Source organism: Scyliorhinus canicula, chromosome 10, assembly GCF_902713615.1.
Source record: "Scyliorhinus canicula chromosome 10, sScyCan1.1, whole genome shotgun sequence".
In the NCBI taxonomy this organism is placed as follows: Eukaryota; Metazoa; Chordata; class Chondrichthyes; order Carcharhiniformes; family Scyliorhinidae; genus Scyliorhinus; species Scyliorhinus canicula.
In genome coordinates, this window is record NC_052155.1 from 143,731,374 (window position 1) to 143,743,719 (window position 12,346).

Genomic DNA, 12,346 nt, shown 5'->3' on the forward strand with positions numbered 1-12,346 from the left:
TCTCAGTGAATTTGATGAGCGCCTCAAAGTGCATTTGAAAATTGGCTCAGAGAAGACCAATGTTTTAATGCATAGAAGCTATGCTGACTTCATCACTGTAATGACAAAGCAAGTTAGAAACTAATTCACTAATGAAGAATAAGATGCCAAATACTATTCTATAAGAATTGATTCAACATCAAATGTCATGTGGACCAATTAAGATTAATTTTAAGCTATATAAACAATGATGGTGAAGTTGTAGCGCGATTTCCTTGTTTTGTCCAGGTACAACCCCACACTTCTGAGTATTTGGGGAGAACAGTTTTGGAAATCATTGCCAGTTTAGGTTTTGACAACAAAGCTTGTCAGGGGCAGAGCTTCGATAATACCACAAAATAGCAGGAAAATATTCAGGTCTAAAAGCAAGAACAATGCAAGCCCTTGGGCATTATTCAGCCCATGTTCCAGTCACTTCTTGAATTTTATCGGCAATACTGCAGCTGAATCTTGTGAGGAAGCTGTCCATTTTTGACTTTGTTCAAAATGTGTGTGCATTTTTTAGGTTTCCAAGCATCGGTGGAATATGTTGCAATCGTGTTTGAAGCAGGAAAATGGAAAACATTTGATGGTCAAAATAATTTGTGACAGCAGGTGGTCTGCTCATGCAGCAGCTACTATAGCTTTGAAAATGAACTTTGTTGTTATAAAGGAAACCTTATCAGACAAATTCATAAAAAACACATGTGAAAGCTGAAGCAAAATCTTTAGCAGAGAAGTTTTAAAAGTACGGTATTGCTGTTCTTAGTCTTTTGTGTAACATTTACTTCAGAGAATGAATGCCATCAGCAAATGGCTGAAAAATGTTGATACAACTAATGAATGCTGCACAATTGTTAGCCACAAGTTTGTCATGAAAGTTCGAAATGGCTGTAACTTGGTGGAAGCAGAGGACTAACATTAGAAAAAAATACAGGTCCCTCTGATGATGAGAAGAATACAAGATGCAGGAAGTTACTTTTTGATTAAACTAGAGACAATAAAATCACTTTTAAAGGAAAAGTGAAGATCATTGTTGAGACTTTCAATGTTATTTTGTGACATAATGGTGCAACTACTGAGTAGAAGTGAATCTGAAGACAACTGGTGATTTATTTTGCATACTTTTGGCAGATGTTTGGACTATAATGCTAAAAGCCACTCCAGTAAGAAATTAAGTGAATTCTAATGGGAGGACATAGACACAAAACCTTTTGAAGATGAAGTGAAATAATTCATTCATTTCATCGATAATGATGAGCTCTGTGCTTCGAGATCACCAGCTGATTTGTGCAGACTTGTATGTGATATTTTACAGGCAATCTTTCCAAATGTGGAAACCATTCTGAAAACATTTTTAACAATAACTGTCACAAATAATTCTGGTGAACATTATTTTTCTGTTTTGAACAGAGTTAAAAATTATTTGCGAAGTACAATGAGTCAGGAACATTTGACAAGTTCAGCAATATTGATGATTGAAAGTGTGTCTTTACAAGATTTTACCTATGACGATGCAATTGATAATTTTGTGAAGAAAGGTATGGAAAAACAGCTAGCGAAATTGCCATCTCAATAAGTCAAGAAGAATGAAAATGTTAAAAATCTGTCAATCTTCCATATTCTCTTGTTTAAAATTCTGTTTTCAAAATGGGCCATTGCGGATCTGAGATAATGGCAGCTGGTGACATGCTGATAGTTTTAATCCAATCATCATGGCTCTCAAGGCTGGCCATCAGAAATTATCTTTGAGGACAGAGAATGGAATCCTGCAGACAGAGCCACTGATATTGGAATTGGGCACTCCACTGTCATCAATTTACATCAATAACTTCCTTGATTCTGTGATGTGGAGATGCCGGCGTTGGACTGGGGTGAGCACAGTAAGAAGTTTTACAACACCAGGTTAAAGCAGTGCTCCGAAAGCTCGTCTTTGAAACAAACCTGTTGGGCTTTAACCTGGGGCGAGATTCTCCGCAAATGCGGAGAATCGTAAAGGCTGCCGTGGGACAGGCCGTGACCCACTGCAGCCTTCACGCCCACGTCCGGGGGCCGATTCTCCCCCCCGGGCGGGGCTAGGAGCGCGGCCCCGTGCGTCACGGCCTTGACGACGGTCATCAAGGCTGCACATCAAGCATCACGCCGGCTGACGCGGCCGATGACGTCAGCCGCGCATGCGCAGGTTGGACAACGCCAACCCGCGCATGCGCAGTTGCCGTCTTTTCCCTCAGCCGCCCTGCAAGACGTGGCGGCTTGATCTTGCGGGGCGGCAGAGGGAAAAGAGTGCTTCCGTTATGGACGCATGGCCCACGATCGGTGGGCACCGTTCGCGGGCCTCTGCCCCCCTTGGCACGGCCGTGGTACTGCTGTGCCAATCGGGCCCCCAGATGCCCCAAACGGGCATCTGGTGCCCGTTTCACGACGGTAGCGAGCAGGTGTGTTTGCTGCCGTGTTGAAACGGGCGTGAAGGCCCGGCCGCTCGGCCTCGGAGAATCGCCGCTTGCCGTAAAAAACGGCGAGCGCCGATTTGTGGCGTGGGTCGGGCATGGGGGGGGGGGAGAATAGCGGGAGGGCGTGAAAAATGTCGGGAGGCCCTCCCGCTATTCTCCCACCCGGCGTGGGGGGTGGAGAATCGCGCCACTGGTGTTGTAAGACTTCTTACTGTTCTTTTATTCTGTGAGAGGAAGCAAGAAAGTTAACTTTTTCTGAAACTGAATGAGACTCTGAAGTATACTGAATGGCAGCAAATGCATCTTGTTGATCAGAGTATTTGCTCCTGCACTGGACTGTGCTGCAGTGATGTTATCGCCTGATTTTTCCATCTCGTTGCTCGTCAGCAAGTTCCATGTTTGCTCACCTCAAGACACACTCATCACAATACTGACCATCTTTACTGTCATTCTGACAAGAGGTAAGCTTGGATTTCAATTCAGCAAATATTCATACACGTGTCTTTTACAAGTTAAAAAGCACTAAAACAGTTAAGCAGTGATCAATATGTGCATTTTGTGGCTTGCACTTTTGCTTTCTGTGGGGCGTGGGTGGGGTCGGGGATGTGACATCATTGGGACGTGGTGCCATTGGGGATGGTAAGCGCCTGACGCCATTGTCCAGAAACGAAGGCCAAATCACCCCCACGAAGTGTAAGTCCAGCCATTGTTTTTATTCATATACACGGTTGCTTTTTCGATGATTTTGTCTTTTTACACAAATTTGTACTTTAAAAAACAAAATAACCTACCTAAATATGTCATTTTGTATTATGCAGCACTTTGCATTGAATTTCTGATCTCACATCCACTGGAGATTCAGTCACACATTATCAAGTAACTTGGGCAATTTCCCGGTGAATAGATTCATCCTTATCCTGCAACAGGTTAACTGGGTATTCTCCTTGTTTGTCAACGCATGACACATGAGCCCATGAAGTGTTGGAAAGGCATGTGTGGGACAGAAAGATCCCTGTGCAAAAGGAAGGAGATGAAGCAGCGCATGTGCTACCCCGCCCTCCCTTCAGATACTAGTGCGGCTCAATTATCAACTGGCATCATGTTTTAGGAGCTTTCGGCTGCTTATTACGGATTGCAGAGCTCGCTTATCCCACATCAGCCGTGACTTTGAAACGAGAGATTACCCTGCCATCATTCCCTGAACATGCAAACTGCTCCAGCTGCTTTGAGCACAAACGAAGAGGCTTCGACATTGACGTGCACTGTTCCTGAAAAATGTTAGCCGGCCCTATACTGCACGGAAGCTTGAAGATTTACTTTTGAACCCCACTCTGCAGTTTAAGCCATGGAGTCACCCACGAAGGAAATCGAAGAATTTGAGAGCAACTCTCTCAAATATTTGCAACCGGAACAAATAGAGAAAATATGGCTGCGGCTCAGGGGACTGTAAGTACAGTGTGACTTTTCAAATATTATTTTCGATCTTGTATTTAAAGTTCCGTCAGCAACAAAAATACGGAATCTGTTGCACATGCAACGTCTTTGCAGTTTGAAGCTGCTTCCACTTTTAAAGTGTAAATGACCGGTGCTTTCTGATCAGTAGACCAGGACTGCACTGGGACTGATATATTATTGTAAAGAAACCGGCTTTTCCCGTATTGATCCTGACACTGCTGTCTGAACAGTGGAAAGTGATCGGAAAAACGGGGCTGCTTGTTACCCTTCACTGAGGAATAGAAATTCACCTGCTGGGTCCTTCACTTACAACCACAGGGCACACAGCATGAAAGAGGACAAAAAGCAACCTGTAAAAATCACTTCTACTCAGGTGCCCTGAGGGATTAAGCTCACGAAGCTCCCTATCTGCCTGTACACCAGTGAGGCATTCAATCAGAAATCAGTCTTCAGTTCGACTTGGAAGTATCCCTCTGGCTAAATCCCATTTCGATTTTCTTCTGCTGATCTAGTTTGTACAGATTGAGCTTTGATAGCGACCCCCCCCCCCCCCCCCCCCCCCCCCCCAGCAGCTTGAAATCAGCCCTTGAATATTCAATCTCCGCTGCTGATTGAATTCAGCTTCAAACGGTTCCATTGGGAGGATGAGGTTAGGTATAGGATTTTTGAACAGTAGTGTGCCAGTTTGACAGCGTTCAATGAACGTTTTAATCACTCGGTGAGAAAAACTGCCCAGGCACATTGACTACCTCACCAGAGGGGGTTAAACTCTGTTTATTAACTGGTAGTAAATAAATAAGTACCACAGCAAAGGCAAGATTTCAACTTTAGCATTACCGAGGCAGAACTGAAGATATATTAGACGGTCTCTGAAATTGAAGGCAAGATATAAATTTGTTATGAGACTTAAAAGTACAGTCTCGCTTGACGTGGCTGCCCATGTATTCTCCATCAATGTTTAATCCTGGCTGAGTGATGATTCTGCGGAGGCACTGTGACGTATCCCTCAGAAGAGGTTTCTCACTGAATTGGACAGCTGCCAATGAGTTTAACACCATTTGAGGGACTGTTAATATCATATTGATTGATAAATTAAACACACTGCTTCAGTTAAAATTATTAAATGGTTTTTACCGCTAATACATTCATTAATATAGTGAAAGCTTCTATTTATCTTCATGCACTGCACCCCCCAAAAGTTTTTCTAACCAAATATATACAGAGAGGCTCCTTGGGTGAATTGTACAAGATTCTGGTTGTGAACCTGTACTCGGTGGCCAGGCAGATCAGAGATTACCGTGAACAGATTGCATGGTCGCGTTTTATTTTTCATGTGGTTCATTTTAATGCCTGCAAAAACCGTAAACTCCAACTTGAAACGGTGAGCCCCACATTTGTTCATCTGATTCGTAATTAAGCCAATTGAGGTTCTGTGCCCGGGAGCCCTGCCCAGCTATTTATTTATTGCTGGTCGTCTTCATAAAACTTTATGAAATGCCAGCCAGGATAATGGAGTGCAATTTAACTGCTTCACTGGGTTGTCAGAGTTTCTTGTTAAAATAAAATCTCATCGTATATGGAACATTAAACATGTGAACATTTTCGTGAGACTGAAACACTATGGGTGAAACAATAAGTTTCTGCAAATCTATATTCAAAAGAGTAAATCCAATTTAAGGTTCCAGGTATGACAGATCACCAGAATCAGGTCTCCACTGTTCACACTTTCATTAACTCGTTCACCTGCCTACCAAACAATCCAATGCCAAAATATCCCTTTGTCTGTATAATGTATAAATGAATAAGTGTATTATCAAGCATTCCACTATCCCAGTTTATGTTGCTTTATTTCTTTTTCCTATAGGAGAAAATACAGAAAAACCTCCCAGAGGTAAGAGTGATTGAGCAGATCTCTGGCTCTGCCTTTCATTAATATATAACTTGGTAGAGATTATAAATCTCCCAGAGTGGTGATTTTCTTTTTAAAGAATCAAAGTAAGCCATTGCAAGCGAGGTATTTCAGATTGGTAATCGATAATCTAATCAAATTTAAGTGAGGATGGAATCCCTGGTCTGGATGGATTGTATCCATATATTAATATAGCCTCAGGATGAGATAGAAGAATCAATATTGCATACTTATATGGCATCATTAGGAATGGGAATAGTGTTGGATGACTAACAGTCAACTGGTGTTTTTTAAGAGGAGAGTTTTTTTAAGATGTCCAGGGATCTACAGACGATTAAGAGCAAAATTGTTGATCAGGAAGATGGTGGAATCTTGAATCAAGGTTGTAATAGAACAAAATCTGGAAACCCAAGGCATTAAAAAAAGCCACCCATTTCAAATGTCATGCTTAATCAGCTTTATTGAGCTATGCCTGGCGGGGACTCTGGCTCCTAGTCGGTCTAACCAAACCGGACAGGTCTCAGGTGAAAGGTCTGACAAAGAACAACAAACTGGTCATCTCGGTTGGGGGTTGGGCAGGGGGCCAATCACCCCACCCTATAAAAATAACATCAAGTTACAGAAACTGTGAAGAACAAAACAAAAACTCACAATGGACTTTCAGGAGACTTTAGCCAGAAATCTGACAGTTTGACCACCTCTGACCAAAGCCTTCCCAGGGAAACCTGGAGTGTGAAGACGGATCTACTCAGACCAAAATGTAACATCAGTAGATGTAATATATTTGGATTTTCAAAAGACAGGTCAGATCATGTGGAGTGAAGGGATAAGTAGCAGAATGGTCAGAAATCAGAACTTAAAAACCAGGTGTGGCAGTTAAATATATTTACTCAGACTGTTGAAAGGTCAGCCGTGGTGTCCTACAAATATTGGTGCTGCAAACCATTTGGACTCAAATCAGACGTATAATTTTAAAATTTGCAGTTGACATTAAATTGGGAGGTATAATTCATACTGGGGATGACAGCACTGAAAGACGAGAAGACGTTAATATATTTTAAGAATGGAGATGTAATTAGAAAGTATACTTAAATATACTTAAATGTGAAGCAGTGCATTTCAGTAGGAGGAATTTTTCATGTCAGTAAAGAACATAAAGTGAAAATTGGTTAGCGGAGCAAAGGGATTTAGGAGTGGAGATTTAGAAATCATTATAAACAGGAACATGGGTTAACATGATCAGAAAAATGCAAGCAAAGCACTGGGGTTCATTTCTACAGGAAGTGAATCAAAAAATAAGTTCACAGGCTCGGAGTGTTGCAGGTAAAGCCAGTTTTTGTTCCCCTTCCTGAATTGTCCTTGAGAAGATGGTGCTCAGCTGCTGCCTGAACTGCTACAGCCCATGTGCTGTAGGTACATACAAAGTACTGATGGGAGCCAGTTCCAGAATTTTGACCCAGTGACAATGAAGGAAAGGTGATACATTTCCAAGTCAAAAGAGTGTGCAGCTTGGAGAGGAGTTTTCAGATGATGGGTGTTCCCATGAATCTGCTGCCGTTTTCCTCTCGGTGGTAGAGATTTGGAAGGTGCTTCTGAGGAAGCTTGGCAAGTCACTGCTGTGCAGCTTGCGTATAATACACATTGCTGCCACTGTGTGTTGGTGGTAGTGGGAGTAAATGAGTGAATGTTTGAGGTGGTGAATGGAATACCGATCAAGCAAGCTTCCGTGCCTGGATGGTGTCGAGCCTCTTGAATGTTGTTGGAGCTGCACGCATCCAGGCAAGTTCTGGATTTTTGCCTTGTAGATGATAGATAGATAGGCTTTGGGGAGTCAGGAGGTGAGTTACTCACCATAAAATTCCCATCTTTGACCGGCACCTGTAGCCACGGCATTTATATGGCCGGCCTAGCTAAGTTTCTGGTCAATGATGACTTACAGCGTGTTGATCGTGGGACATCCAGCAAGGGCAATTTGCAGACTATCTCGTTTTGGAAATGGTTGCTACCTGGCATACATGTTACTTGACATCTATCAGCCCGTACCAGAGCTGAGAGGATATATTTATCGTGAAAATATGGAACTCTTTCATGTGAGTCTTCAAAATAATGACGAGGTTGATGGGCAGGTGTAAAAATGATATTGCCCCTTGAGGGAGTCCAAAATCACGGCGCATAAATAGTAGTCACTGATAAATCCAATCAAGCATCTGGGAGAAACCTCTTTATCCAGAAAAGGTTGTAATGTGAGACTTGCTACGAAATGGAGTAGTTGAGATGAAGCTAGATAAAAACAAGAAAGAGAAAGAATAAAATGATGCACTGATGAGACGTAGATAGAGGAAGATATAGCGGAGCATAAACACTGGCATCAACAAGGTGAGTTGAATGAACTTTTTCTGTGCTGTGAATTATTTACAAACAGGTCTGGATGATGACATCCAAGCTTACCTTTAGCCACTGAGTAAACTATAATTAAACGTTTCGGTTGCTGAACATTGCCTTTCCATAGATCAATACATCAGTTAATACCTGACTATCTAACCACAGGCATGGTATATGTAAGGTATGTGTAGGCATTTCACAGCTTTTCGACTATCGTATCTGTCACTCCCCAACTGACCAGATAACATTCAGAGTTTGAGTTCAAAAAACTTTACTCAAGCTATAGAAGGGGAGCTAAACATCCACCATGTGGCTTGATGGTTCCCTAATCATAGAAAATACAGAACAATACATTTGCTTATCTTCCAATCAAAAGATTAAATCTTTGTGTCGGAATTATCTGTATCCATTCAGAACTAACAATTTGGATTACATAATGTATAATATATGAATAGAATAGAATTACCAATCATAATTGTATACTTAATTATAATATCACCAAGCACATATTTGTCTCACCCTATCTAATAACTGCTCGACATAAGTAAGATAAAAAAATATGCTTGACCAGTGTGTACCATACTCCCTCTCCACTTTCCTGTTGTTTGTGGGCACACATGAGCTGCAGTTGCATAATGATCAATTAAATTGTTGTGTGCCAACTGTGACCACAGTCTCCCTATGATTAAAATCGCAAGGTTCCTTGAATGGTATCTGAAGACAGCCTGAGCTGATGCAACTGGTTTCTCATCACTTTAGTTTAAGAATTTAGCAGCTTGCTGCCTGTGTGACTTCTAAAGACATGTAAATATAACATCTTACTTGACTGTGAGAGAGGTAAACTGAACTCTTTGATCTAGCTGACCACATAATCGTATTCCCATTGCCTCTTCCATCATCTGACTGGATGGGACTGCATTTGCTTGATTTTATTTATGTCTGTCATATTGTAGCAAGAGAAACCGCCTGCAGTAACTTCTCTTTTCAGTCCATTACCATTAACTCTGGTGTTCCCCATGGATATATTTTTGCCCCCCTCACTTTCCACATCTAAATGCTGCCTCTGAGCATTATCATCTAAAATCATGATATCAGTTTCCATACATAATTGATGATATCCAGATTTCCATTTTCTTCATCATATTACTTGCTCCCTTTCAAAATTGTCAAACTGGTGGACCAACAAAAAATCATCCAATTATGAATGAGGGAGTCACAGACTCTGTTTACTGGCCACTGAATCCATTCTTTTCCTGGCTGAGGCTGAATCTTGCTGTCACATTTGACCATGAGGTGAGCATCCTAACACCATCACTAAAACTGCTTATTTACACTTTCAGAACAGAATTACACAGTGCAGAAGAGGCCATTCGGCCCATCAAGTGTGTACTGACACACAAATGCACCTCACCTACTTACCTAATCCCATTTACCAGCATTTGACCCATAGCTTTGAATGTTATGATGTGCCAAGTGCTCATCCAGGCACTTTTTAAAGGATGTTCGGCAGCCTTCATCTGCCACCCTCCCAGGCAGTGCATTCCAGATCGTCACCACCCTCTGGGTAAGAATGTTTTTCCTCACATTGCCCCTCACTTTGAACATTCAACTTTGACCTTGTCTCAACTTATCTGCTGCTGAAATTTTACTTTTGATTATTCCAACATACTCCTTGCTGGTTTTCTTTGTTTTATCTGATGATAAACTTGAGGGTGTACAACATTCTGCTGCATGGCCTTACTTATATTGAGCTCAACTCACCATTTTACACTCTGTTTGCTGACTTCCATTGGCTTCTGGTCCAGAAATACTTCAAATTCTTGTAGTGTTTCACGGCTCACTCTTACTCTGTGTAAGCTCCTTCAGGCCTATAACCCCACCTAAACCTTTGCACTCCACAAATTCTGGCCTGCTGAGAGGTCCTGATTTTAATCACCTCCGCATTGGCTGCCATTCAGCAGCTTAGGTCCAATGTTAGAATTCCCTTCCTGTTTCTCTCCATGTCTCTTGTTCTCATTCCTCATTTATCCTTAAAATCTGCCTCTTTGACCAAGCTTTTGTCATCTGATCCAATACCTGCTTATGTGGTTTTCCTCTGTGATGATCTATAAAGTGCTTTAGATTGTTTTATTTTGTTATCGGTGCCATCTAAATGCAAGATGTTATTGTTGTAATCCCAAGTGAACTCCGAGTTCCTCCAAAGTAATTTATTTTTCATTTTTTTCCCCAGTTACAATCATTTTCATATCAGCTTTCCTCTGCTTACTTGAATATTGACTTATCTTTTATGTATATATTGTCATAAATCTGTGAAATAAGGGCAGCAAGATGGCACAGTGGTTAGCACTTCTGCCTCATGGCACTGAGGTCCCAGGTTGGAGCCTGGCTCTGGGTCACTGTCCGTGTGGAGTTTGAACATTTTCCCCGAGTTTGCGAGGGTTTCGCCCCACAACCCAAAAGATGTGCAGGTTAGGTGGATTGGCCACACTTAATTGCCCCTTAATTGGAAAAAACAAATTGAGTACTCTAAATTTAAAAAAAATAATATGCAATATGTTTTTCCAAAAACATGCTGTTTTGATTTGTAAATATGAATGTTTAGCTCTGCCTTTGGTAAACAAAGATCATTTATCCATCCGTAATTAGCCATTGCCGACAACAGGCTGAGGCTATCTCTCACTGAAACAGAGATTATAGCTTGAATGACACCATTCCATATCAAGCATGGCTGACCAAGAATCTCCCGTGCGTCTTGACCACATCATGAATCCTGCCCATTCTTTATCGGGCATACTGCTTTTCACATCTGATTCTCTGTGCTCCTGCAGAAAACGACTCGATGTTTGGAGTGTATCTTGATTTTCATTCGGAGAATGACACAGAGTACTCTATAATTACATTACATTGAATAAGTTCACTGAATAGTTTTGAAAAACAAATGGTAGACAATTAAATGACTGATTGTCTATCAATTTTCACGCGATATCCTGTAAAGGTTGACTGCACTAAAAGTGTATCAGTTGCCTGGCTCAGATGGTTGGCATCCCAAATTACAAAGCAAAGTGCAAGTGGTGGATAATCTTTAAAACATCCCTAGATACTTGGGTGACTGATCAGTGAACCACCCTTGTCGAGAGGTGTGGAAGGCCGTTCCTAGCAACCACAAGCCAGTTAGTTTAACATCAGCGCTGGGTAAGGCTAGAAATAAGAACTGCAGGGGAAAAGTCATTTGGTTCTTGGAGAGGTTTGAGTTAACTAAGTAGGGCCAATTTGACGAAACCTTTTTTTGCTGAATTAATAGAGAAGGACGGTGAGAGGAATGGAATGATTGTCAGTGAATGATTCATGGTAAATCTGTGAAATTCACTACCACAGAAAGTAGTTGAGGGCAAAACCTTGTGTAATTTCAAGAAGGAATTAGATAGAGCTCTTGGGGCTAAAGGGATCAAGGGCAATGGGCAGGAAGACAGGATCAGGGTCTTTAGATATAGAACAGCACAGAACAGGCCCTTCGGCCCTCGATGTTGTGCCGATCAATGATCACCCTACTCAAACCCACGTATCCACCCTATACCCGTAACCCAACAACCCCCCCCCCCTTAACCTTACTTTTTAGGACACTACGGGCAATTTAGCATGGCCAATCCACCTAACCCACACATCTTTGGACTGTGGGAGGAAACCGGAGCACCCGGAGGAAACCCACGCACACACGGGGAGGACGTGCAGACTCCGCACTGACAGTGACCCAGCCGGGAACCGAACCTGAGACCCTGGAGCTGTGAAGCATTTATGCTAACTACCGTGCTGCCCCCTCTTGAACTTGATGATCAGTCATGATCATTATGAATGGCGGAGCAGGATCGAAGGGCCGAATGGCCTCCACCTGCTTCTATTTTCTATGTATGCTTCTATGTCCAGAGAACTTTTAGAAAACATTTGAAAATACCACCTAAACGGCTGGTTAACAACATTGAGGCTCCTGGATGGTCAGTGTCAACATGGAAGATAAAATCGGCTGAAGGGCAGAAAACAGCAAATTGTGGTAAATGGTTACTTTTCAGACTGGATGGTAGTAGACGGTAGTAGACGGTAGTATTTGGTCCCTCGGACCTTTTGATCGAAAAACTAC

General features: G+C 42.0%; 1 protein-coding gene across 1 annotated transcript in view; it reads left to right on the plus strand.

The window, feature by feature from the left end:
* The first annotated feature begins 3,100 nt into the window (after window positions 1–3,100).
* Window positions 3,101–12,346, plus strand: part of LOC119972695 (calcium/calmodulin-dependent 3',5'-cyclic nucleotide phosphodiesterase 1A-like) — a 782,449-nt gene continuing 773,203 nt past the window's right edge. The window contains exons 1-3 of the mRNA XM_038809816.1: window positions 3,101–3,161; window positions 3,287–3,914; window positions 5,788–5,814. Coding sequence (XP_038665744.1) covers window positions 3,814–3,914; window positions 5,788–5,814 — 128 coding nt within the window. The 5' untranslated portion in view covers window positions 3,101–3,161; window positions 3,287–3,813. The remainder of the gene's footprint in view (window positions 3,162–3,286; window positions 3,915–5,787; window positions 5,815–12,346) is intronic.